The sequence below is a fragment of the Chaetura pelagica genome, unplaced genomic scaffold, assembly GCF_000747805.2.
Source record: "Chaetura pelagica isolate M959 unplaced genomic scaffold, ChaPel_1.0 scaffold642, whole genome shotgun sequence".
Classification (NCBI taxonomy): domain Eukaryota; kingdom Metazoa; phylum Chordata; class Aves; order Apodiformes; family Apodidae; genus Chaetura; species Chaetura pelagica.
In genome coordinates, this window is record NW_009952704.1 from 1,099,042 (window position 1) to 1,123,557 (window position 24,516).

Sequence of the window (24,516 nt, forward strand, 5' to 3'; positions counted from 1 at the left end):
TCAGCGCCCAGCTCAGCACCCAGCTCAGCTCCCAGCTCAGCTCCCAGCTCAGCTCCCAGCTCAGCTCCCAGCTCAGCTCCCAGCTCAGCCTGGCTGCACTGCCTGCTCTGCCTGTTAGGAAGCAGCAAGGGATTCCCACGCAACAATTCCGGCACGCAAAAACAGGGCTCCTGCTGGATGCAGGTAACCCAGGCGCTGCATCCCGGGAATGCACCCGCCCTGTTCCAGCTGCCCGGGGACGCGCAGCCCGCCAGGCCAGCCCTGGCCCGAAGGACAGAGCCTCTCACTCTCCAGGCGGCAGCGGAAGCGCGGCAGGCGGAAGCGGAAGCGCGGAAGCGGAAGCGGGGGAGGCGGCGCCGTCCGGCGGCGGGAGGGATGGCGGCCGTGGTGCTGAGCGAGGCGGAGAAGCTCTACATCGTACACGGCGTCCAGGTAGCGGCGGCGGCGGCGCGGGGGGCGCTGCGGGAGGTGCCGTTAGCCCGGGAGGGCGTGGGGGCGGCAGCAGCCTCCGCCCCGGGAGCGGGGAGTCGGGTCGAGCCGCCCCGGCCGTGCCAGGGAGCGGGAGCAGCGGTGAGATGTGAGCTGTGAGCTGTGAGGTGTGAGATGGTGTGAGGTGTGAGGCGGGGCTTCCCGCTCCCTGGTGTCCGGGGGGAATCTGAAGTGGCGTCCCAGCACCCTGGGAACGGGGCGTCAGGACAGAACACGCGGGCTGAGGGACAGGACGTCGGTTTGTCTTTTCGGTTCTTGTGTCCGTCTTCTCGTGTTCTTCTTCCTCAGTTTCTTTGCCGTTGCTTAGAGTCTTAGCTAAGGAACAGTGGGTGCAAGATGGAGGGAGAGCGAGTGATGTGTTGGGAGAAATCCCCGAGGGAAAGGACTGTGCTTTCTGCATAGAATAGGAACTGTCTCTTGCTGCAAAGAAGGCTGCTTCATTGGCGATAAGCTGTGTGGTGTCTGAGGAGGCATTATACTTGTTTTTAAAAAAAAGCAAACCAGATGAAAGCATTTAGAAAGCTGGTCGTATATTTTTGTCTGCTTGGCCCTAATTGCACATATAAAAGTACAGAACTTGAGTATACTGAAAAAGACCCATGTTGTGTTAGTTAAAATAACTTTCAGAGCCAAGACCTTTATGCTTTTGCAGTCTGAGGCTTTCTGTTGAAACAGGGTGGAAGGGGATTAAGTCTGTCTGCAGAGAGCTTGGTGCAAGCTTTAGATAAATAGGATGGAAAAGTACAGTTGGTTCTGCAGCACTCTTCAGGGAAAGTTAGTGATAAAACCAGGAGCTCTTGCTACTCTACTTTTACAGCTGTGTTTGGGGTAGGAGAAGAAACTTTAAAGTCACAGGTTGTTCTTTTGCTTTTCATTACTGATTCCCTTAAGCATGGTATCTTGACTGTTGTTCTTAGGAGGACCTTCGTGTAGATGGTCGTGGCTGTGAAGACTACAGATGTGCAGAAGTAGAAACAGATGTTGTATCAAACACAAGTGGATCTGCAAGAGTAAAGCTGGTTGGTACATCTCTTGGGGATCGTGTACCTTGCTGGTTTATGTTAAGTGTTTTCAGACTAACCAAGGTGACTTGTAGATCAGTCGGTGTGTGTAATAAAGTTTGAGTATATATAGCACTAACTGAAACTATGGGTTAAGGAAACAATGACAGGATGTGTAATTCATTCAGGCTGGCTTAGGCATTTAATCTTGAAAAAACGAAATTATTGTTGTGCCTAATCATTGGAAAAAATATTTCTGTACCTTTACAGTGAAGCAAAACTACTTCCAGCATTTTTTGACTGTGGAAAAGGTAAATACACTGTGCAGTATTATTAAGGTTCTGCAGATTCCAGAACGAAAATGATAGGAAAAGTGCTGGATATGAAGAGTGTTTTGTTTTTTTTTAACCTAGAGAAAGCTAATATGTGTGGTAATTATTTGAAGAAACCTTAATTTTTTTTTTTCTAAAGCCTTTCCTTCTTTAAAAATTGCTGAGATGATTTTAAGTTCACTGTGATAGTGATGGGTGCAGATAACAGAAAAGTAGAAGTAGCAGCTTCCCATAGACATTTAAATTAAACAGTATTTTTGTGAATATAATTCTATTAAACAGTATTTTTGTGAATATAATTCTATTTGTTTGATGTGTTCTTGTTTTAACAGGGACACACTGATATCTTGGTGGGTGTAAAAGCTGAAATGGGGACACCAAAGTTGGAGAAGCCAGATGAAGGTTACCTTGAATTCTTTGTTGACTGGTTAGTATTCTAGAAGAGGAGGAAATAGATCTAATACTTGGAATACAAGGGCAATCAGATCTTACCATTCTTCTGAAGTTTATACATTTATTCCACATTTGAGTAATAGAAACAAGTTACTCTACTCTCAATAATGGTAAATGTCCAGAAACTTTCTGCTTGTTCTACAGACCTAAAATAAGCAAAACTTTAGGAGTTAAAGAATGAAATGAGGTTAAAAAAATAATCCCAAATTGCATAGTATGATTGCTGCTGGAAAGGTAACAGTTCAGTTACCTGTGCATGTAACGTGGCTTCATGACTACACTGTCAGTTATCTTTTTTACAGTGATAGAATAGAAAAAATGTCTCTGGAAAACAAAGTATTCCAGAAGAAAAGAACTGACTGTTACAGATTTTACTTCAACTCTACTTAAAGGATTTTGCTTACTCTGTCTTTGAAAGCAGTGGAAATAATTTGAAATGTGTTTAAAAAATAAAATCCTTGCTGTAAACTTCAGATAAGTTGATAAGAAAATTTACATACTCTATCTATTAATTGGTATTTCATTAGCTACAAGGGTATTTGTTTTTAATCATATTGCTGGCTTTGTGCTACAAATGGACTGTTGTTTGTCCTTGCAGTCTTTATAGTGGTTGAATTATGAAGGAAGGTAGAAGAAAACTGAGAGCTCTTGTGTTCAGATTGCTCTGAGATACCATAGTCACATTTCAGCGTTATTCCAGACTGTCTGCTGTCTGAAACTACAGTATCCATGTCTTGCACATTTTCTTTATGAAATAATATGTTTTGGGAACCTCTCACAAAAGCCTTGGCGTTGTCAAGTTGGCTGTTCTGCATTTTTTTATTAAAAACAAAAAATGTTGCTACTTTGACGTTAAATTGATACACTATTAATAAAGCCACGGTGTGAGAGCTGCTGAGTAAGTGTAGACCTAAGTGGCCAAGTCTGCCTTAACATTTGTATCTCTGCCACGTTATGCAGCCTTATCTAATCTTTCCTTTGCATATCATGATGTACTTTTTAACTGTGGAAAAGTGTGGTTTGTAGAGGGAAGGAGTCACCTATGAATGAATGGTTTTTCTGCAATGACTGCTCAAAGAATTTAAGAGAGAAAGGTGATTTCAACTGTGGCCCTGCTGTTAGAGAAGATCTGAGCTGGACTGCTTTCTAAAACTCATTAATGAAATATTTGGAATAGTACCCACTTTATTCTAGTGGCTTCTATATGAAGTCAGTTCAGTGTCAGCAGGGATATTTTCTTAGGGAAACAAGCGTTCTGTGGAGATGTTGCAATTCTGTGACACTTATTTCATTGTAAATAAATGTTAGAAACACTTCAACTCGTTAGATTCATGTGTCTTTTCTAGCTGCTAATCTACTTTGCAAGATGATGACAGGGAGATGTGCAGGAATATTGTGCAAGATGGGTCTTGCCAGTTCTACAAATAGTTAATCCTGGCAGCAGAGCACAAAAGCCTGATTTTAGAGAGAGGACTCACTTCTCACATGCTTGTGTTGCCAGGGAAAGGTGACCTCTAGCCTCCCAGAAAGATCCAAAAGACAAAATGTGAAGTGGGAACAGCTTGCTCTGTACCCAAGGAAATGAGATGCTGTTAGTGCTCTGATGCTTTTCCAGACTGCCACTGGGTGGTAGTAACTGAATGTAGTTTGATATGCTGCATGTCCTGGTGAAGTTCCTGTGTGCTCTACTTGGCTTTTATAGTGTTGAAACAAATAGTAAAAACTTAGACTGCAGTGTTTGCTCTCTTAAAATCCTTTCTTCCTGAAGCTTTCATGGTTTCTAGAACTGCTGAATAGAATTACGTGTTGGATCATATATGCAATGATCTGTCCCAAAACTCATTTTTTCTGCATTCTGTTCTGAGTCCTTAACCTAAAATCTGAGAATCACATTTTCTCCAGTTTTGAGGCAGCCTTTTGTGCTACTCTCTGGAAGAGACTGCTTTGGGGGCACTGATTTATTGTAACTAGAAATTCATTATCATAGAACAAATCCATGCCCTGTGTGATGTCCTTACTGCCTTGTTAGCACTGGAGAAGACACTCATTCTGGCCATTGTTGTTGAAAGACTGCTTTGTCTGCTTTTCTTATGTTTGAGTTTTGTCCTAATACTCACGTGTTAGGGTTGTTTGGCTTTTGACTGAATCAAAGATTTATCATTTTCGAAGTGTAAGAAATAACAAACAGAAAAAAAGCAGACATCTGAATTCCTTAAATGCATGAGGTTTTGTTTGTGGAATTAGAGAAGCAAGGAATATATTTGTCCAAATTTGGCCATCTGTTTCCTCACTTTGAAGGCCAGAGATGCTTTTCTTCCAACTGGAAGAGTGGGCCTATTTCACTGGTGCCTGCATGGGATTCTCTCTCAGGTAGGATGTTAAATATTATAGATGAAACAAGGTCCTCCAAATCATAGAAGATAGTATTGCAGAACAGCCACATCAGCATCCTCTTAGGTGATCCTCAAGTGCTGTTCCTTTGTGGTTTGTGGGGAAAATGTTAACTTCAAGTAAATTTTAGTACAGTCACTGAAGAAATTGCTTGAATGGTGGCTGCAGGAGAGGGACCTTCCTTCTCCTTCTCTCTCCTACAGCAACTGTTCTTTGCAGAGTCCAGAGGCAAACTAGTGAATTTTGAAAGAATTAAATGTTTTTACATTTTTGATGGTACTTTCTCTATTAAAGATGGTCTGTAGTGGATTTAGCTCAGTTTTCAGAGAGAAACACCCTCTGATGCTTGAGTAAAAACAGTTTCAAAGGCTCTTGAGTGCATGTTCCTTTTGGATGGGCCGTGTGGTTGCTGTTCCTGACTAGACAAAGACCTGAATTGTAACATCCAGAGTTACTAGTTTGACTAGACTAGATCCAGACCCTGGTTAGCCAAATTCTTTGTAAAGTCATAAGCCTGAATATCACCATAATAATATTAACACAGTTCAACAGCATTTGGGCCTGAATTCAGGTCTGATTTGGGACTGCCTTGGTAGTTCAGATATGTCATAAATGTGATACTTTCTGGTTGCTTTCTGGAGAGGTAGAGTATTAGTGAGGTGGTTTAATGTACTGCTGATTATGAATTTTATGCTTCTTTTAGTGCAAGAATAGAAATCTGGCATTGGTTGCTTAAATAAATATAATTTTTAAGTGAAGAATACCCTCTGTGTAATGAAGCCCTTATGTACCTGGAAAATAGCTGTAAGGTTATGTTTAATTCACTGTTTTATCTCTGTTATCATTACTTATATTATAGATTACAGTATATTAATGGCCTGAGCAACAGATGAGAAGTACTTAACTACCCTGATAAAAAGGTTTTGACTGGTTTTGAAAGTAGAGATCTGTAGTAGAAGCTCATTTAGCAGTCTTGATTGTTACACAATGTGATGCTGAATTGGTCTTCAGAGTCTTTAAAATTACATTCTGTTCAGGAGTAGAAATTCCTTGCTCTACTTGACCACTACTAAGTTCCTTCTGTGCTTCATAAAACAAGCATTTTGGCATTTTTCCTTTGTTATTGTGTTAGAAAACCCTTTTTCAAATTTTACCCAGTGTAAATTACTGCAATAGTCTGTGAGCATTGGGTGGCAGTATTTACCATATAATTATTATAATCTTACCCTACTAGCATTACTTTTTTTATTTCACATTGATTGCAAGGAGTTGAAGTGTAAAATAATAGTAGAATTAAGATGCAGTGAAATTTGCAATAATATTCCAATTGAGTCTTACATTCTTCTCATCCCCTGTCAAAGACAGCAGCCATTTGTAATGAAAATCTACGTTTGATAAAACTTAATGTTTAGAAGTAATAATGACATATAGACAGAGGTTTGTGTAATTCTTTTCAATTTAGCATAGGAGTCACAAAGCTTGCATATCCTTACTTTAAAGAGAATGGTTTAAAGATAATTGTTTTGGTCAGTGAAAGCTGCTTTTCCTGGGAGTGCTTGCTTAATACAACCTAAAGGCCCAACTCAGCATATGTCCAGATGTGAGTTCTACTTAGATACGGTCCTGTCTTATAAAATTGGTGTCTAATATCAACACAACTGCAAATAATATGTCACACTTGGAGCTCTTACTGGAGTGGCAGATGCAGTTCAGAAGAATAGGTCAGGGTTTGGCTGGCAGTAATTAATTTTTTTAAGGATGCATAATGCTGTCTGGTTATAGAAGCAGTAAATAACTTCTGTAAAATTCAGTAGCTCTCCCTGGCGCTCTTGGGTTTTCATCAGTTCTGCAAAAGAACAAGTAAGAATTACTGTGAGGTAAGGACTTCCCTTGCAGCCTCTGCAGTCTTGATGTAGCTCACTTGGTGGTTTAAGTCATACCAAAATAACGTGGATCCTCAGTTGCTGGGGTTTTTTAAGGTGAAGGGATTATATTCCAAGACTTTGTTTTCTGCTGTATATTTGCATTCCTGTGGTGTTCTTTTTGGAAGAGCTGAGAGTTTCTATCATATAAATGCAAAATATATGCCCAGTCAGGAGAATACAAGGCTTTGCTATTATAGATTTTGAACATATCAAACTACTTCTGTGGAACCACCTCCGTTCCTGTATTCTGTAAGGAGAAATTAATTTTGGGGAGGTCTGACCAGTTTATTTAAAAACAAGATCTGCAGTAAGTGTCAGGGATCCACTGCTTGAGAATGCTCTTGCCTTCTCTATAAACTAGAATATTTGCTATTTTGCTGTATATACATCTTTGGACATTGCTGCTCTATGTCATTGTGAATTGGAAGTGTGGCTTGTTTAATATTTTTTTTGTTTGTTGTCCCCTTTTTTTTTTGTTGTCTTCTTTTATTGTTCAAATTTTGTTCTGTGTACAGAATTTTTGGCTGTGTAGAAGGTCCCAGCACTTTCTTGCATGGCTGCTTTTAAACAAACTTAATTATGTTGGAATCAGGGAAGTAAAGACCAGACTCTTTTGTCAGATCCCTTCTGGAAAAAACATTCTTTAGTTGCTGCTCTCCATAAGCTGCAGTTGCTGAAAATAATGAGCTGTTGTCTGTAAGGGGCTGGATAGCAGGCCCCATACTCAGTAGAGGGCAGTCATGTCACTTTAAAAAGAAAGTATATTCTACTTGTTTTCTCAGCCACTTTCTTGTCTTAGTAATTTAACATTGAACTCTTAATAGTCTGTCTTGTTAGCTGTTCTGAACTTAGTACAGATTTCTCTCACTTTTTAAATTTTGAAAAGGTTGAGGTGACAGAAGATGGGAGTGCTTAAGAAATAATCCCTGAGAGGATTCACCAATTTTAAAGTAACTTGGAAACTGAAGATACTAGTGGAATTCAATTAGTATCAGAATTGGTAGCAAAATGTAGGTATACTATCTGCATTAAGACATCTTAATATGCAAAATGGAAATAATTTCTTCAGGGACAGGAAGCTTATTCTTACACAAACAAATCCTTAGATGTTTCTTATGCTTTATATTTAATAAATGTGTTTTGCTTACTGGCTGTTTCAAGTGAAAGTTGTGTTGTTGTTTTTTTTTCTTTAACTAGTTCTGCAAATGCTACTCCTGAGTTTGAAGGCCGTGGAGGAGAAGAGCTTGGCACAGAGATAGCAAATACACTCTACAGAGTATTTAGCAGCGAGAGCAGCGTAGACTTGAAATCACTTTGTATTAATCCCAGGGAGCACTGCTGGGTTCTCTATGTTGATGTATTGGTAAGTAAGGAAATGAAAACTAAGATTCAAGGAGGGTTTTCAAGGCATGGACTGACTTAGCATAACTGTGTGCATTTTCTTATAAAAAAAGCTTTTCATAATGTGATATAGTGCTTCACAGTATGGATGGCCATCTTCTTTTGAATCTGCCTAATCATAGTTAATCACTACTTCCAGCTGTGTCTTTTTCTGCTCTTCTTGATGCTGCTGCTCCACTGCAGAGCTAATAAAACACTGAATACTCCAAATCGTGTCTCAGATAAAAACCAGTGACTTTGTACTGACAAGGAAATTGCCTCTAAAGAAGGTTAAATGTTTCTGCAAGTTACATATAACTGCAGATGTATCATTCTGATGAATATAAGTTAGCATGGTGTGTGTTAGCCCTTAGATAACCATCCTGTCTAGCTCTTTACACCATTATTGTAGTAATTCAGTAAAGAATTAGTAAAAAAAATACAAAAAAATAAAAATAAAGTTTTCTGGCAAAAGTGATGTTTGTCCTTGGCAGGTTTTGATGAAAGCTGTATGCAGGTGTCAAATGTAGAATTTAAAACTGAATATTTGTTCCCATTTAAAAAATGGAAACTGAATTTTATGCATGTAAATCTTATCCGTGCAGCAGCTCAGTTTCCAAACTATGCTGTATTTAAAGCACTCTGTCATGGGAATTTAATAGAAGTCTGCAAGTCAGACTCTCCTGAGCATTATTTCCAATTCTTACTGGTGCAGAGTTGGGTTTCTGTCTGTCAAATTTGAAGGATCTTCCAGGAATCCGTTCGTGTCTGTGAAGTGAGTTGCAAAATGTTAAGCTGTATTGCAAAAAAAATTAAATACAGGATTTTGTTAAACAAAACAGGAACATTTGGACTAAGACCTAAATAAATATGAAAATTAGTCCATTAAGTGTTTAAAAAGCTATAGTATTAGCCTGATTATGGTAGATACAATATATATTCCATGACTTAGTCTGCATACAGAATGATGAAATGTATAAAAGTAACTGAGTACTTTAACAGTCCTAGTCACCAGCTTATTGGAGCTTGGCATAGTTTAATAGTGAATGAAGTGTTGGTTCTGAGAAATCACACTGGGACCTTTAGTTACTGGGTAATTACAAGCAGAGGTACAGAATATTAAATGCTGTGCTTATTTAAGCAACGTACTGCTTAATGTTGCATAAACACTGCATAAACAAAGACTCTCATAAAGCTGACTGCTGCAGAAGTAGTTCTGTGTAGCTTTGTATGAGGTATAACTGGCCATTCTTCCTGGACAAATCTGCTGATTGTCCACAGCAAGAGAAAAAAAACCCGGTACTTTTATGCTGCTAGTTGTATCAGAATTATAAATTTCAAGATCTATGCTATGTGATGGATTATACATTCAGCTTTGTTTACAGTGCCGATAAAAAAATTGTTGTAGGTTCGTAACTAGGACTCTAAACTTGACGAGTCTATTTAATGTCATGTTCTGCAGAGGTTTTGTATGTGAGCCATTGAAGAGCTGCTGGTATAATTTGAACAAGATACTGTTAGTCTCTTTATTCTCTTCCACACCCTCACCCCACTTTTTTTTTTTCCACTCCAGACCTCTGTATTTTCACAATTTTGAGGTATTTGTGCTAGTTTCTCTTCTAACTAGAAGACCTGTATATCACATGTGATAATTTATGCTTGATGTAGGTGTGTGATGCTTACTGAATCATTTCTATAGAGCTCTATTTTAATAGTACATGGTGGAAGTATGAGATGTGCTAGTATAAGGCACTATATGCAAGTAATTTTATTGATTGTTTGAGGAAGGCAGATTCTAAATATAGAAACTGCTTATCGAGATTCCTTTGGGTGGTGTTTTTCCTGGGAATTGTTTACATTCGTGTTTATGTTTACATAAGTTTGTCCCTGCTCATAGCAGGGAGGTTGGAACCTGATGACCTTTAAGGTCCCTTCCGACCTTAACTATTCTATAATTCTGTGATTGTGTTGCATAGTTAAGTTGGAGAGAAAATAAGCCTTAAATATGTCATGAAGCTACTGGTACTTTGTTTTCAGGTGGGAAGGTAAGCATTTTCAAGTGTCTCAGTCCAAAAGACAAAAACTCAGAAAGAATGTTGTGAACCTGGAGATACTCCATTGCTGTGTCATTTAGCTGTGTGCACTTCAATTGAAGCATCCCTCTGTAGTCAGCTCCTGTGTATAAACAAAAGTTGAGATATGCAACCAAAAAAAGATATGTGTAGGTGTAAACAAAATGTGAGATACGCAACACTCCAAAGGAGAGGATCTCAGTACAAGGTGCTTAAGCTGAGAAGAATGTTCATTTCTTTTGAAGGGATTGTACTGTCCTTGATACAGGCTGTGTTCCTAGCCTGTAGGTGCCACTGTAATACTGATCAGGCTTTAGAAAAGCAGCCTGAACAAAAGCCTAGCAACAGTGCTTGCATATCCCATTGTGTTTTAATAATAAAGATTTTATGGGGCTTATTGTGTTACCTGGTAAAATCCAATAATAACTGAAAGTGGCAAGTTAACCTCTCTGTATCCAGCAGCTGTTTTTAAAGAAACAATTTGATGGTCTTTGTATTAAGTTTTCTAACCCAACTTTTTGCAATTTTTTTAAACACAATTCAGTCTGTCTTCATAAAAATAAGCTGTCTTTCTAGAATATCTGATTTATTGTTTGCTCCCAGTGCGGGAGTTTATCTCGTTCTTAAATAGATTTTGAAGAACAATCAATGCAATCAGTGTTTCAAAACTTGCTTTCCTCTCATCACACAGCATAGATTGATGTAACAGAGAAGCATCTCTATATTCTTGCCAAAGTAGTTTCCAATGCTTTCTGAGGGTATGTGTTCACAGATTAGTACTGGCAGCTGAGAGTGGAGCTTTGAGTTGCCTGTCAGCCTATAGAAGGTATTAGAAATTATAGGAGCCCTGCCTTTTTATCTAGTATGCAGTGCTCTTTTCTGATGTTCGTGAAAAGAAACTAAGCTAGACTCCTTCCACACACTTTTAATTCGAATAATAGTGTTATCGACAAGTAGACTTTGACATTAGGATTTCCTTAGATCTTTTTCAGCTACGAGACAAACCTGCTGATGACTCCTTTTTTCTGTAAGAATAGAGAATAAATAACAATGTGCCTTCATTATTGTGCCTTCTATAACTACCTTTTCATACCATGTCTTGGGTGGCAACTTGCATTGCTTCTTTGAAAACAATTCTACCAATTGAGTTTGTCCAGCTGATATTTAAAAAAGACTCTAGTTTGAAATGAAGTATAGAAAATAGTTTGGCTCAATTTAATATTAAAGAATGAATGTGGAGAGTTTATAACAAGTATTTTGGTCATAGTCTGGTTCAGGACCTTAGCAAGAGAAGAGTAAGAACAGCAGTGATTTCAGTTCAGCTTCTACTATTATATTTTATCATTAACTTTATTAGGAAGTGCAGTAACTCTTTTATCTTGCATGTCTAATACACTCAGCTGAAATCTTAATTCCATATCTATTATTTATTTTCATAGATAGGCTTTAAAGACAATTTTGTTATATTTTTAAAAAAACCTGTCCTGGTTCTTAATTTTGTGCCTTTTTCATGTAGATTTAAGTAAAATAATGATTTAGAGGCACTAGCCTGATTTATTTTTTTTTTCTCAAAGGATTCTTTTTTTCCTCCTCAGTTATTGGAATGTGGTGGGAACCTCTTTGATGCAATCTCTATTGCAGTGAAGGCAGCTCTCTTTAATACAAGGTAAAGCACAGATCTCATTTTGTGTGAGTGGAAGTGGCATTGGAATTGGAAGAGATGTGCTCTCTGTGAGCTATATGCATTTTTAGTACTTAGTTATTTAAGTTAGGAAAACCCAAGGCAACTTGCATTCAGATACAGGGCAGTCCATTTGCATGCAAGTAGCATGAACTTTAACTCAATTTCTAATAAGTCTCAAATTGCATTATATGCACAGCTAGGCTTATTATATAATTTATTTTCTGTAGCCAGGTTCAGAAAACATTATCTTGACTGTATTGTTTTGTTGCAAGTAGTTTGCCTTTGTGTTGATGCCTTGTGCTTTTGAAATAAGAAGTATTTAGTGATATGTAATGCTCCTGAATAAGAAGCTCTCTATCAGGGTGACTTCAGATGTGTAGCTAGCCCTGTTTTCCCACTTCTTCCTTATTAACTGTTAGACCAGAATTCTGTTTAAAACTAAGAGGCAAAAATGGTGGTGAGAGATTGTGAGCACAGGGACATGATTCATCTTTTAAAGGACTTTGCCCTGTGCATTTTAATTCCAAAAAATCCAAGAACAAAATCTAGTAGAATGGATGATGCAAGTGCTCTGTGTGTGCTTTAAAGGTAACATTCAAGAATATTTTTTCTATTCCACCTGAGACTACAATTTGTATATATTGCTGAGAAATTCCCCATGTTCATCAAGTCTCAATAGTAACTTTAACAGTAGATTGGTTTTGTAGCAATAAGTAGTCTTGTCACAAACATAATGGTTCATAAAAGAGTTGACAGTACACTAAAAAGAAATGCCTTGATCTCTGCATGTGAGCTGCCAGGATGGAAGACTCATATGGATAAAACAGCTTCTCCATTGCAAGTTATTTTAACCATATCCAAGGCATGTACTTTATTTGCAAGATAACTAGGTCTTTTTTCTTATTTCAGCTAGAATCCTAGTTCTGAATAAAGAGAAAAGATAATATAAAAAGTAATTAAATAAATCTGTTGCTTTGGGAGTATGGGCAACATGGAAAGTGTAATTGTTTCCATGATTCTGCTGTATTTTTATTCATCTGAAAACTGTATCTTTGATGTAATACTTAATCTGTGAGCAAATATCCATAGTCTTCTGGAAGTCTGATACGAAATAAAAATGTGGTACAGTGTGACATAATACAGACCCTGTTGATTTTTGACCTGCAAAAAACTTGTCTATTGATTTAAGCAGGGAATGCTAGTACATCTGATCTCATATGAGCTCATAAAGTCAAGAGGTGAAACTCAAAATTGAAAACTTGTCCTCATTTAATATTCCTTCTCCCTTTCCAGTGGTACCTACAAAGTTTTCTTTGGATTGACACGAGGTTGTTTACAATGGCTGCCAGCTCTCCATAAAATATTATTGTCCAAGCAGGACAAGATGTCAGTTGGAAGATTAAGTGTTCTGAACTTTGCTTGACATGCGTGTTCCTCTTTGAGTCTTACTTGCCTTTCATAATCTGTTTACAACCAGCTTTATTTTGTTTTAACTCTTTTCAGATCTTTGTCAGCCTTGACTGCAGCCTTGGAATCACGAACAGGGAGCTCAAGCAGCTTTATTTTTTCTTTGAAGCTACAATTTTTAGGTATTCAGCTAGGCTTTTGAACACCTCAGCTTCATCCCTAAAATCTCTTACCGCTTCTTTAATAGCTATGAACACAGTTTTCTTTTGCTTTAAGTAAATCCAAAATCATAACTTAAGGAATTTTTGCTGAAGAATTATGGGATTTAAATCTTTTTGACCTGACTCACTGCATCACCTTCAGGCATGAAACAACGACAATATGACTGACTTTTTTAGGGGGAACCATTTACGCCTTGGAATTTTGTATTGTTCATTGTGTTTTATGAACTATATCGAGATCATGTGCAAAAGATAGCAGATACCAAACTTTCTTCTTTACTGTGTTTCCAAGGTGTTTAAGGCTGGGTTCATCCATGATGGAGGTAGATACTGCAAAATGCACACTTGGCTACTGTGTAAGGATTTAAGAGTAAACTTGATCCTGTGGAATGTGCCTGCTTGCACACTGAGACAATAGAAATTAGGCAGTTATGAAAGCTACAAAGTTTATAACACAAGAGCCTTGCAGGTATGGTGGCATTTTGCTGGGCAGCAGGGTAGAGGCAGAACTGATGCTTGCTTGCAAGCGTAGAGCTGGTTTTGCAGCTGTGAAGTCTGGGTCTGCAGTACACAGGAAAGAACATTGTTCGTTATGTGCCTTAAGTCCTGCTGTACAGATTTCTGCCCTGATTAGTTGCAGGAATCAAAACAGAAAATTTAAAGTTGCAAAGTAAACATGCACAGCTAGTTCTTGAGATAAATCTTCACAAGGCAGAAAAGGAAATCTCCAAGTTTTTGGAAATGCTTTTTGCTACACTCTTTGTCTAGTTTTTGTGTGTATATACCCCCTTTTTCTGCAACTGTGATGCTTGATCAACTATCTTTTTGCCACTGCAGTAGTTCTAATTTGTACCTCTCTCATCTGTTCTTGGCCAAAACAGCTCCTTGCAGGCATTTTTCAGGTGTTAATTCTGGCAACTTCTTGCAGACCAGACATTGCTCTGGTTTCATACCTATTTTAGGATGGAGTTAAAAATCACGTAATCTCACAGATTTTCTTGAAATCCTCCTCCTTGTTAAACACCACTCTGATATATACTTCTTGTCTAGGCTGTTGTCCAGTGTTGTCCATTGTGCTGTGTAGCTTGAGGGGTAGTCATGTTGTGACTTTTTTCTATCAATTTTTAATGGACTATTTTTAACTTGAAAATAGGCTTTGATGCATTTCCAGTGAGTTGCAAAGCATTTTGAGTTTGATTTCATGAAAAAGTACACATGGCAGTTGTTCTCCGTACTGAAAGTTTTGGTTTTAGCTTGGCTCAGGCCAGTGTTCTTGTAGGGAATTTGTTCTCACTGAAGCAGGGTTAGCAACCATGAAGTACTCACCTCTAGGACTCTTAGCCACAAATAACTAAATTACTCTTCTAAGGAACAACAAAAATCACTTTGCATTGGTGGGGGAAATGTTCATTAAATCAGTCTTCCCCTTCTAAAAGAAGTTTGGTACAGAATGCATAAAAGAATGTAACCTCCAGAGTCTAGATATAAAAGACAGTGCTAATGTGAAAGTACTAATATAAAAGCATATTGTGCTTACATTCCACATGGTTACCAAAGGTAGCTTTGTAGGGACATCTTGAAATATTTTATGTTTTCAAGTGCAAATGTGTGAAAGTGAGAGTAGTTGGTTGAGCTGTGTGTGGGTTTTATTGGCCAGTAGAAGCAATTCTGTCAGTCAGTACTCCAACCTAGTAGGCACCTGGATAAAAGAGGGTATGTAAGATGCTGATCTCCTTGGTGCCTTGAGAGACACCATCTTTTACTAAATTGTTTTAAATTACTTTATTCATTATACTAAGAAAACTGCGTTAATTCATGCTGGAAAAACTCTCATTAAATGGCTATTATAAATACAACATGTGTATCACTGATTAGGAGACTGTCTAGCTCATTTCTGAGAGCTCATCACTCACAATTGACTAGAAAGCATTTCTTGGATTTCTGCCTGCCACTTTTTATCTCTGGTCGTTGCTTTTGTGTACCTGTCCTTGGAACAATAGAGTCTTCTGGCTCTTTAAAGGATGAGAATATTTTGCCAGTCTTCCCATCTTGATAAAAGATTTTACTTATGTTATCTTTTACCTTTACTTCTTAGTGTTATTCTTAGTGTTAGTCTTCTTAGTGTTATTCTTTCCTGAACAGCTTTATTACTTGTATTTGCTGATGTCACAACTTTGCCAAGCAATGCAGTTGCTGTAATTCTGACAACTTTGCTGTTGCTTCAAGGTTGGGAACCACAGTATGAATGGATTTAGTCTAGCTAATTTATTTCCTGTGCATCCATGCAGATTTACAAAGAATGTGTCAGAACTGATTTGTACAAATTCCAAAAGAATCTCTCTCCATATATTAGTGTAAATAACAGTTCAAATTCTAATAGTTTGAAATACGTAAATATAATTATGTTATCCTAAATGGATGGTGACGAGCACTAGGACAAGAGGAAATGGGGTCAAGCTGTGCCAGGGACAGTTCAGGCTGGATATTGGAAAAAATGTTTTCACAGAAAGAGTGATGAGGCACTGGAACAGGTTGCCCAGGAAAGTGGTTGAGGCACCATCCCTGGAGATGTTAAAAAAAGGGGTAGACATGTTGTTTAGTGGTTAGGGGTTGTAGGGTGGATGGTTGGACTTGATGATGTTGAAGGTCTTTTCTAACCTTGATGATTCCATGGTTCTATAAATATCTTCCCACTTAAAATGTTTTCTACCTGATCTCAGTGAGTGAGTTGTTAACACTTTGATAACCTTCTGGAATGATTTTCTAAACATTTAGCCTCGTTTATAGGAAAGGGCACTTGTACACTTGAGACTGTATTACAGTAGTATTTGTTACCTGTTCTTACAATGATTTTGCACACCTTGTTCCCACAGAATACCCAAAGTGCGTGTTCTGGAGGATGAAGAAGGCTCTAAAGAGATTGAGCTGTCTGATGACCCTTATGATTGTATTCGACTTAATGTGGATAATGTGCCCTGCATTGTCACACTAAGCAAAGTAAGCCTGACAAATTTCCAGCTTTCTTAGAGACTTCAGTTTCTGTTAACTTCACCAGCTGTTTATTTTTTCCCTAGAGATAAAACTTACGTTACAGAAATGGTCAGTGTCCACTATGTATACATTTGTTCATCTTTGGTCTCCTAATTAAGCCTTTTTACTGCAGAAGGGTTTTTTCACCACCTCTGACTTGAAGTTTCCTACATGATACATTCTTAAAATACATCTTCCTGCATGCAGATGGGTTGTTTATTATTTTTCATCTGCTCCTTGCTCAACATCCAGAGCTGCAGATACTTCAATGTGTTAAAACGAATGGTCATTGTTTTGAGGCACAGATGTTGCATGATCTGCCTGGAGTTAAACCATGAGAATTTGTTGCTGGGGACGGACCTGAAAGAGTTACTGCTCAGTTTAATCTCTTAATAAAGAGCTTAGAGAACTGCAAATGAGCATGTCACTTTGTCACTAACTTGCAGATTGGATATAGGCATGTGGTGGATGCTACCCTTCAGGAAGAAGCCTGCTGTTTGGCCAGCCTGCTTATTTCTGTGACCAGTAAAGGCACCCTCACTTCTATGAAGAAAGTGGGGAAAGGCAGCCTGGATCCTGAGAGTATTTTTGAAATGATGGAGGTAAGAGTTTTGAGCAGTTACTGTCTTTGATGATACTGGATGAACTTGGGTATATAGAAAGCTGCAGTAAGGACTAAGAGCAGAGGTATTGGTGCTTTTCTTAGCTGCACAGGGGGCTCTCTGAAGGTCACAGGCAGTTCCTTTGGAACAGAATCTATGTGGTATTGAACAGAAACAGAAAGAGTGGATGTTATCTAAAATTTTTAGATGCCTGAAACGTGTGGGACTCACATTTATTTCAGTCAAGTACTTCATTGATGTAAGACTCTAAAGTTTAATTTTATAAACTTTGAGAGTATTTTTAAGGAACATGTTCTCTCACTGTTTTCCTTAAAGCCTGAAAGAGCAAAAACTTGTAACGTGGTAAAGTCCCTACAGAAGTAGAGATGGTATTTGAATTTCTAGTGCATAGTGTTCTCTTCTAGCAAAACTCATTTATTTTGTAATAAGCTTACTGTTCTCATTTTACTGTTGTTTTTCCTTGTGTCTTTGTTGGGTTTCTGATCTGCCCCTACTGCATGAAAATACTAGTATCTGGATGTTTTCATATCCACATAAGAATTCAATTTTAAACCTCTCTTCAGGCTCTTCTTAAATCTATCCTCTAGTAGAAATTCTCATGCCTGGGTTTGGCCTTGAGCATGAGACTGAAATGGGTTTTGAACTTGGAGTCAGAATGAAGATTAAATACTTCAAACTGTCTCTGCTTCCTAGAGATCCAGAACTAATTTCAGCCTGGCTGCAGTGAGGAATGCAGAAATTGGAGCCAAATCTGAAAACAGTTGGTCTCAAGTGGAAGTTACATGCTGAGTGTATATGCTACTTCACTCTTTAATTATGTCAATTCAGAGTGGACTTTTTATTTGTATTCCAAAGTGTCAGTTATCCTTCTTATCTGGGATCCTAAAGAGGTTACATCCTATGGACATCTGGTGTGTCTTCCTTGATGGATTTTGAGTCCAGTTCTAAATAAATGTCGTAGAAGACTTGAGGTTTTGGCTCTAGGGCTGTCGTCACGAAGAGATGGCTGCTTAAGTCAGATACAGGCTCATGGTAGAAGCTGGCCTCTATGCAAATTATCTGCACAAGGCTTTGATCAGAGCCTCACTTTTGATCACTGTTTTCACTCTCTATTCAGCCCTAAAAAGAAAACTAACTTCTGCAGTTCCATTGTGTAGCCTACCCCCAAAGGCTGTGCTTGGGATTGTGTAATGCTTGTCTAAACACTAGTCAGAGATGCATATGGAAGGTAATCATGGGAAATCTTCAAACCATCTTACTGTGCTTCCAAGAGCTTTAGTGAATTTGCACCTACTTGTTGGTGCAAGGAGTTAAAAGCTGAAGCTGATCACCCAGAGAGTTGTGCTGTCTTTCACTTGCTTTGGAAAGCATCTTCCCTCCTGGGTGGTGAGCAATTTGAAGGAGTGGGGGATAAAGCTGGTCAGAATAAACCAAGATGTTGTCTGGCAGGCCAGAGATTATCTGTTTGGCCCTGTCTCAAACTCAACAGCCTGATTAGGATACCAAGAAAAACAAAGAGGCCTGGGAATGTCCAGTGGAGGAGCTGCATAACCCTTGCTTGACACCTCCATCCCCTAATGATTTGGCTGCAGGTCAGAGAGTGTTCAATTTTCCCTGCCTGGTAGAGAACGGATGTTCCTAGGATGTATCTCTTAGGAAGGCAGCTTCATGGGAAAGTTTTGGGAAGCTGCCAGCATTAGGCTTTTTTTTTTACTGAGTTGATGATCCAGCCATAAGAGAGGAAAGCAAGAAAAAGAGGGCAACAATGTTGTGTGTTGTGTCAATACCCAAAGCTCTGCACTATTCCAGTTCACTTTTACCTGGTATGAGTGATGTTGTCCTGCACTGAAGAAGAGTGCACAAACTATATCACCCCTCAGAGCTCCAGGCTGCTGCTGACATTGTGTAGCCAGTGCAGAGCTGTAACAATTCTTATATGTGCCCCCCTTTACTTAGCATGACCTAGAGTGTCTAGGATTGATGGCATCAAAGCTCTTTCCAATTTTCCTTTGGGACTATGGGCCATATTCTGTCTCCTGGTTCTTCAGCTGGAAATGTACCTCATTTTGAGGTTCGTGGAGAAAAGTGTCAACAGGGGAAAGAGCACTTTGTGATAACCTGTATGTCAGGCATAAGCTTTGTTGCATAAATCAGGAGCTAATAAACTCAGTTTATTATAATCTGTCTTTGGCTCTTTAGGGACAGGTGGGCTCTCTTCATCTGTGCATGGATTCAGTATTTCAGGTCATTTAGAGAAACTCCAGAAAGCTCTAACAGGCGCCTTAAGGTCTTTATTTCAGCATTGCCCAGTGTTTTCCTGTCCTACAGCTTACAGGGTACAATTGTGCATGTGGGAGGAGTAGAGACTGGTGGTTTTCCATTGGTGGAGTTTATTTCTGTAAGGAAAACCTTCTGTTAACTCCTTTAAGGCCCTTGGACAGTACAAAATTGCACATCATCATGAAGGATCCATCTGTAGACTGATCTGGTGATGCAGCCAGTGTGCTTTTTTGGCTTCTCTGGCCACGTGACAGGGTGTTGAGCTGGTCTAAATTCAGTCTCCTCGTTCTGAGCACTTGCAGAAGAATTCACTGAACTTTGTGTTAGTAGGCTGCTTTGCTGGTCAGTTATCTCCTGTCGTCTGGCAGCATAGCATATTGTGTGTGCTGGCTAATTTGAATGTGTGCTTGTGCCTGATTTAATTTGTATTCCTGAGTGATCCAGCAGTGCACAGATCTGGTGCTAATGAGCATGGAATGCTTCTCTGATGAATGGGAGCACTGCCTTTAGGTGTTCGTTTTTCCAAAACTCAATAAAATTTAAATGAAACTTCCACCAACGTTATTTTTCTTAATTAAGATTACATTTTTAGGATACCAGCTGTTGTGTATTAATCACTGAAGAGAAAACACTTGTCAAAAGGAAGTGTTCCATGAAGTGTCGCCTTCCTGTTAGTAAGCATGGATCTCAGATTTGTTTTGCTTTCTTTGCATTGCAGACGGGAAAAAGAGTTGGCAAGTTACTGCACATCGCCCTTCAGAAGATTTTGGATGAAGAAGAGAGTTTGGGGACCTCCCGGCAGAAAGTTGGGTTTCTGGGATGAGTTTTTATTAAACGTTCAAAACTGGGTTTAATAGATTGTGCAATCTTGTCAGTTTTTAAATAGAAAAAGGATATTTTTTTGTTCCAGTACCTTTATCCTTCTGGCTAAGAGGCTTTAAAAATGTTACTAATCCTAAAGAAAGCTACAGTTAAATGCAAATAAGGGAATTTGAGGTGCTTTCCATGTGGGTAACTGTCTGCACCAAGGAAATGCACCAGCAGCAAATGGTTCAATTGCCTGGGAAGCATCTAAGTCTGTTTTCAAGAGTGAATTCTGTAGGTTCCACTTAATTCTCTTTGCATATGCTCCACTTCTGCAGACCAGCTGCTGTGTCCTAGAGCACACATGGGGAGTCTCAGTATGGCCCAAGCCACATTTTGGGCCTCTTAAATTATTTTTCTTGTTCACCAGCCAGATGAGAACAGCATTTTGTAGGCTTCCTTCAGATGATCTTACTTTTCTTTGAATAAAATGTGGTTAGATTTTACTATAAATACAATGTGGTCCAAAGTTTCTAATTCATGTTTTAAAGCAAGGTTTATTTGCTTACTAGAGCCTGTCCCTTTTGCCAGTAATCCAATAGTAACCTAGCCACAGTGGCTAAGGAGAAGGGGCATGGCTATGGTAAAAAGGAAAAAAAAGTTCATTTTCTAGGAGTTTGATAATTCAGCTAGAAAAGCGTAGCAGCTGGCAGTAAAGATCCTTTACAGGGAAACAGAGAAGTTGACAGATAAGGTACCCAATAGAGTTGTATCAGCAGGTCTTCAAAGCAGTGGATTCCCTCCTTAAACCAGTTGGCTGGCCCAGCAAAGAGTAAGGGCTATTTGTTTAGCAGGATAGGAAGAGACAAGGAAGGAAATAGTTGATTGACAAGAAGTTGATTTATCAGATTAAGAATATTGTCTGCTCTGGAACATGTTTGGTGGGGAGAAGGGGAAGCTTTTTGCTGAAGGAGAACTGTAGCTATAGGGCAAAATATATTACAGTTCAAACTACTAATCATGATCACATTATGAATATATGGTGTACTTAAGGTGCTCATATCTCTTCCTTTTACTAGAGCTCACTCAGATAATTATTCAAGGTGGCTGCAATACTACTGTGTATTTCACTATGTGTAGCCACTACTATAACAAGCAGGGAGGTTGAAAAAAATATAAACATTTGTCCCACAAAACTTGCCCCAGATGTCTACATGGAAGAGATGGCATTTTTTTCCGTACCTTAGGTAGTGGGTTAGGTATGTTATGATAGTGCTACCTCGTAATACAGGCAAGAGGTGACAACGTATCTATTATCTTTAAACACTCCAGCAGAGTGAAGCAAAGACTAACCTGACATTAGCATTACAGTTGATGTGATCCATTCCTTGCCACACAAAGCTACTTGTTAGAATGTGGAAAGAAGGAAGAAAGGAAAGGGAGAGAGAGAGAGAAAGAGAAAAGAGAGAGGAAGAGAGAGAGAGAGAAAAGAGAGTGAGAGAGAAGAAAAACTGAAGGGAGAAAATCCATTTACAGTACTTTAGACTTACCACAGAACATTTTTGTTTGGTCATGTATTGTTTAATGTTTCAGAAAATGGTTAATTTAAGTGAGGATTACAAGTCTTAAACCACAGCCATTCTCTGAATAGCTGTTGCCTGTTTTACTACAGATTTGTGGTTAGATACCAAGAGGCTGCCCAGAGTTACTTCCAGGGTGAATTTTGTATCATGGTAATGATAGTGTATTTCTACATAGCCTTCTAGATGAAGGATCTTCAAGTGTTTCACAAGTTGCATCATTTAAGATGCTTCTTATCTCTTCTCCAGATCCTTTTCATTTTAAATTTATTGTTATGAGAGCTGGGGTAGAGAGTGAAGAAACCTCACTCCTGTGTTTCAAGTGTGTTAACTGGCACCTCTGTGTAGGTGATGCTTGTATTCCCTTTACACTTCTCACTAAGGATGGCAAATATTTAGCCTATCTGTGATCAAGATACCTGTGTGGTGGGTTGACTCTGGCTGGAGTTGAGGTGCCCCCCAAAGCCCTCCCCTCCTAAACTGAAGAGAGGAGAGAAAATGTAATTAAAGACAGGGAGTGATCACCAGTTGTTGTCATAGGCAACACAGACTCAATTTAGGCAAAAAACAACTATAATTGATGGGCTCAGCCAGTGCGGGGTCAGTCTTGGATCCAGCTGGCATTGGCTCTATCAGACATGGGGGAAGCTTCTAGCATCTCCTCCCAGAAGCCAACCCTGTAGCCTCCCCTCCTACCAAAACTGCAAACCCAATACAACCTAAAAAGTGAACTTCTGCTACCTGAGCATCTGTGCCTGCTGCCAGCACAATGAAGCCTGTGAAGCAGCCGTGTACACAAAAATACCCCAGTCACAAACACTTGGTATCAAGCCCTTCCTGAGAGCATTGCTGTAAATTAACACGGTGTAATTATCTGCAGTGCTTCCCCCAGCCATGCACATCCTCCCCCCCCAGAGCTTTTGTAGCTGTGTGAGCAGCCACAGAATGAACTGGGGGTCTTCAAGAGGTTCTATTCCTTCCACACTTGCTATCTCCCATCTGTTGGGACTGAAAAGCAGCAGAGTGGAGCCTGACCCCAGTTCAGACTGGGGCTGCATCTACCCGCTGAGATACAAATAATGTGCTGGCCAAAAAGTATTACATAGCTGCTGGTTGGTCTCAGCTGCCCCTGGAGTTTTGCTGCTACCAACTCATATCCCAAATGGATAAACAAAGTTCTGACAGGGGTGAAAGGGCCTAAAGCTCTCCCAGTTAATACAATCTCTGCCAAGAAATCTTTGAGACTCTGGTTCTCAGGCATGCTAAGGGCTATGCTGCCCATTTCTATTTTCTTAGCTCTCTTTAACCCCTCCCTTCCATCCCAAACAAAAATAGCAGTTGGATGTTTAATAGAGGCTCTTGCTCCCATCTGGGCTGGTGGAAAGTTCCATGTGTTGCTGTGCAGATATTGCCACGTTTTCATTGACTCAAGTCCAGTAGAACTAAGAGGAAACATCTGTGGAGCAGGATAGCTCTCTGTTTGTCCCAGAAATTAATTGCTTCTGCTGGGAGTGTCAAGAGCCTGAAAAGTCTGTAGTATTGATGAGGAGTCTAGCAACTCCTGCAAGACTTCTAGTTGCGTTGCCTGAAAAGCACCCATCTGCAATTTACGTTCTATTTTTGGTTGGTTGGGGTTTTTTTGCCCAGCTAAAGGTATTTTTTACATGAACAGTCCGTTGAAGCAAGGGAGAGCTGGGCTGCCAGTCAGTGGGCCTGGCTGGTTTGCTGCTTGTGTTCCTCCAGATCTGTGTTTACACTCAGGATGATGATGCACAGCAGATTTACCAATCCCAGGAATCTCATCAGCCAATGTTTTGCAACTACAGTGGTGGTTCAACCTTGTAGATGTGTAGTTAGGGGAAAAGAGGGGAGCTAGTTCTGCCCTGGGGGGAGTGTTGAGGTGATGGGGAGAGGACCATGCCAGCTGCCATTGGGCTTTATGAGAACTTTTCAGCATGGCCTGTTGTAAAGACAAGTTAGCGGGAGCCAGAGCGCACTCGAGGCTCCCTTGAGGCTGGAGTGTGCAAATCTTTTTTCGAGGGATTCAGCACCTTGATTTGACATGGATAGTATCTCATGGAGTTTCTCTATTTTCTCTGTAAATAGGAATTAGCTAAAATGTACCACCTTTTGTTAGGACTGCCTCCAGCTTTTCTTTTAAACTTCAGATGCCACTGCCCTCCTCAGCAGCAGGATGTTCTCCAGCCATGCAGTGGTACTGGTTTACTTTGCTTGTAATAAGCGGCCACGGAGACCCAGAGTGGGGAGGCTGAAGAGCTCAGTGTGACTTGGTAAGACCTGAGGAGAGAACACTCCAGTCCTTTTCCCCAGAGCCTTGTTCCCTCCTTTCCTGTAAAAGTTCAAGAGCTTCAGCTGGGACTGAAGCTTTTCAGCCATCAGCCTCTGGGCTGTTGTCCCTCCCTGCTCCCCAGCTTCTTGTCTCCTTGTGTGCTCCTGCCTGTTTCCACTCCCTGCTGGAGCAGGACAGCTATTCCCTCCAAGGCAAAACATGGGCCCTCCTGTTAGCTGTGCCTTGCAGAGGCAGGTGCCACCTGCCTGCGCCCTGCTGTCAGGCAGGCAGCTGCCAGGGGCTGATTTCAGGCTGGTGCTTTATATGCCTGGTTCCTTGCTCCTTTTCCCTGGTGAAGCCTCGAACTCCCAGTCATAGTGCTTGGCCACAGCACAGCACTTTGGGTACCCACCTCCCCACAGAGAGGCTGCAGTGCCTCCATTTTTATTTTCATCAGTATATTTCTAGCTAACCAGTAACAAAGACCTTTTTGCTGTTCCTGCAAAACAACGTTAGGATATCAAGTGTGCTGCTCTGAATGACACCCTAGTGGA

General features: G+C 39.8%; 1 protein-coding gene across 1 annotated transcript; it reads left to right on the top strand.

The window, feature by feature from the left end:
- Nucleotides 1-367: 367 nt before the first annotated feature.
- On the top strand, nt 368-20,153 carry EXOSC7 (exosome component 7). Its single transcript, XM_009994100.1, has 8 exons — nt 368-432; nt 1,407-1,508; nt 2,155-2,249; nt 7,789-7,954; nt 11,639-11,709; nt 16,229-16,352; nt 16,832-16,987; nt 20,007-20,153. Exons 1-8 carry the CDS (start codon nt 376-378, stop codon nt 20,109-20,111), a joined length of 876 nt encoding a protein of 291 aa, XP_009992402.1. The 5' UTR covers nt 368-375; the 3' UTR covers nt 20,112-20,153.
- Nucleotides 20,154-24,516: the final 4,363 nt, after the last annotated feature.

Coding starts and splice junctions, on each gene's coding strand:
- EXOSC7 (XM_009994100.1), top strand. CDS start 376: ATGGCGGCCGTGGTGCTGAGCGAGGCGGAGAAGCTCTACATCGTACAC. Junction 7,955..11,638: donor TTCTCTATGTTGATGTATTG/GTAAGTAAGGAA, acceptor TTTCCTCCTCAG/TTATTGGAATGTGGTGGGAA. Junction 11,710..16,228: donor GCAGCTCTCTTTAATACAAG/GTAAAGCACAGA, acceptor TTGTTCCCACAG/AATACCCAAAGTGCGTGTTC.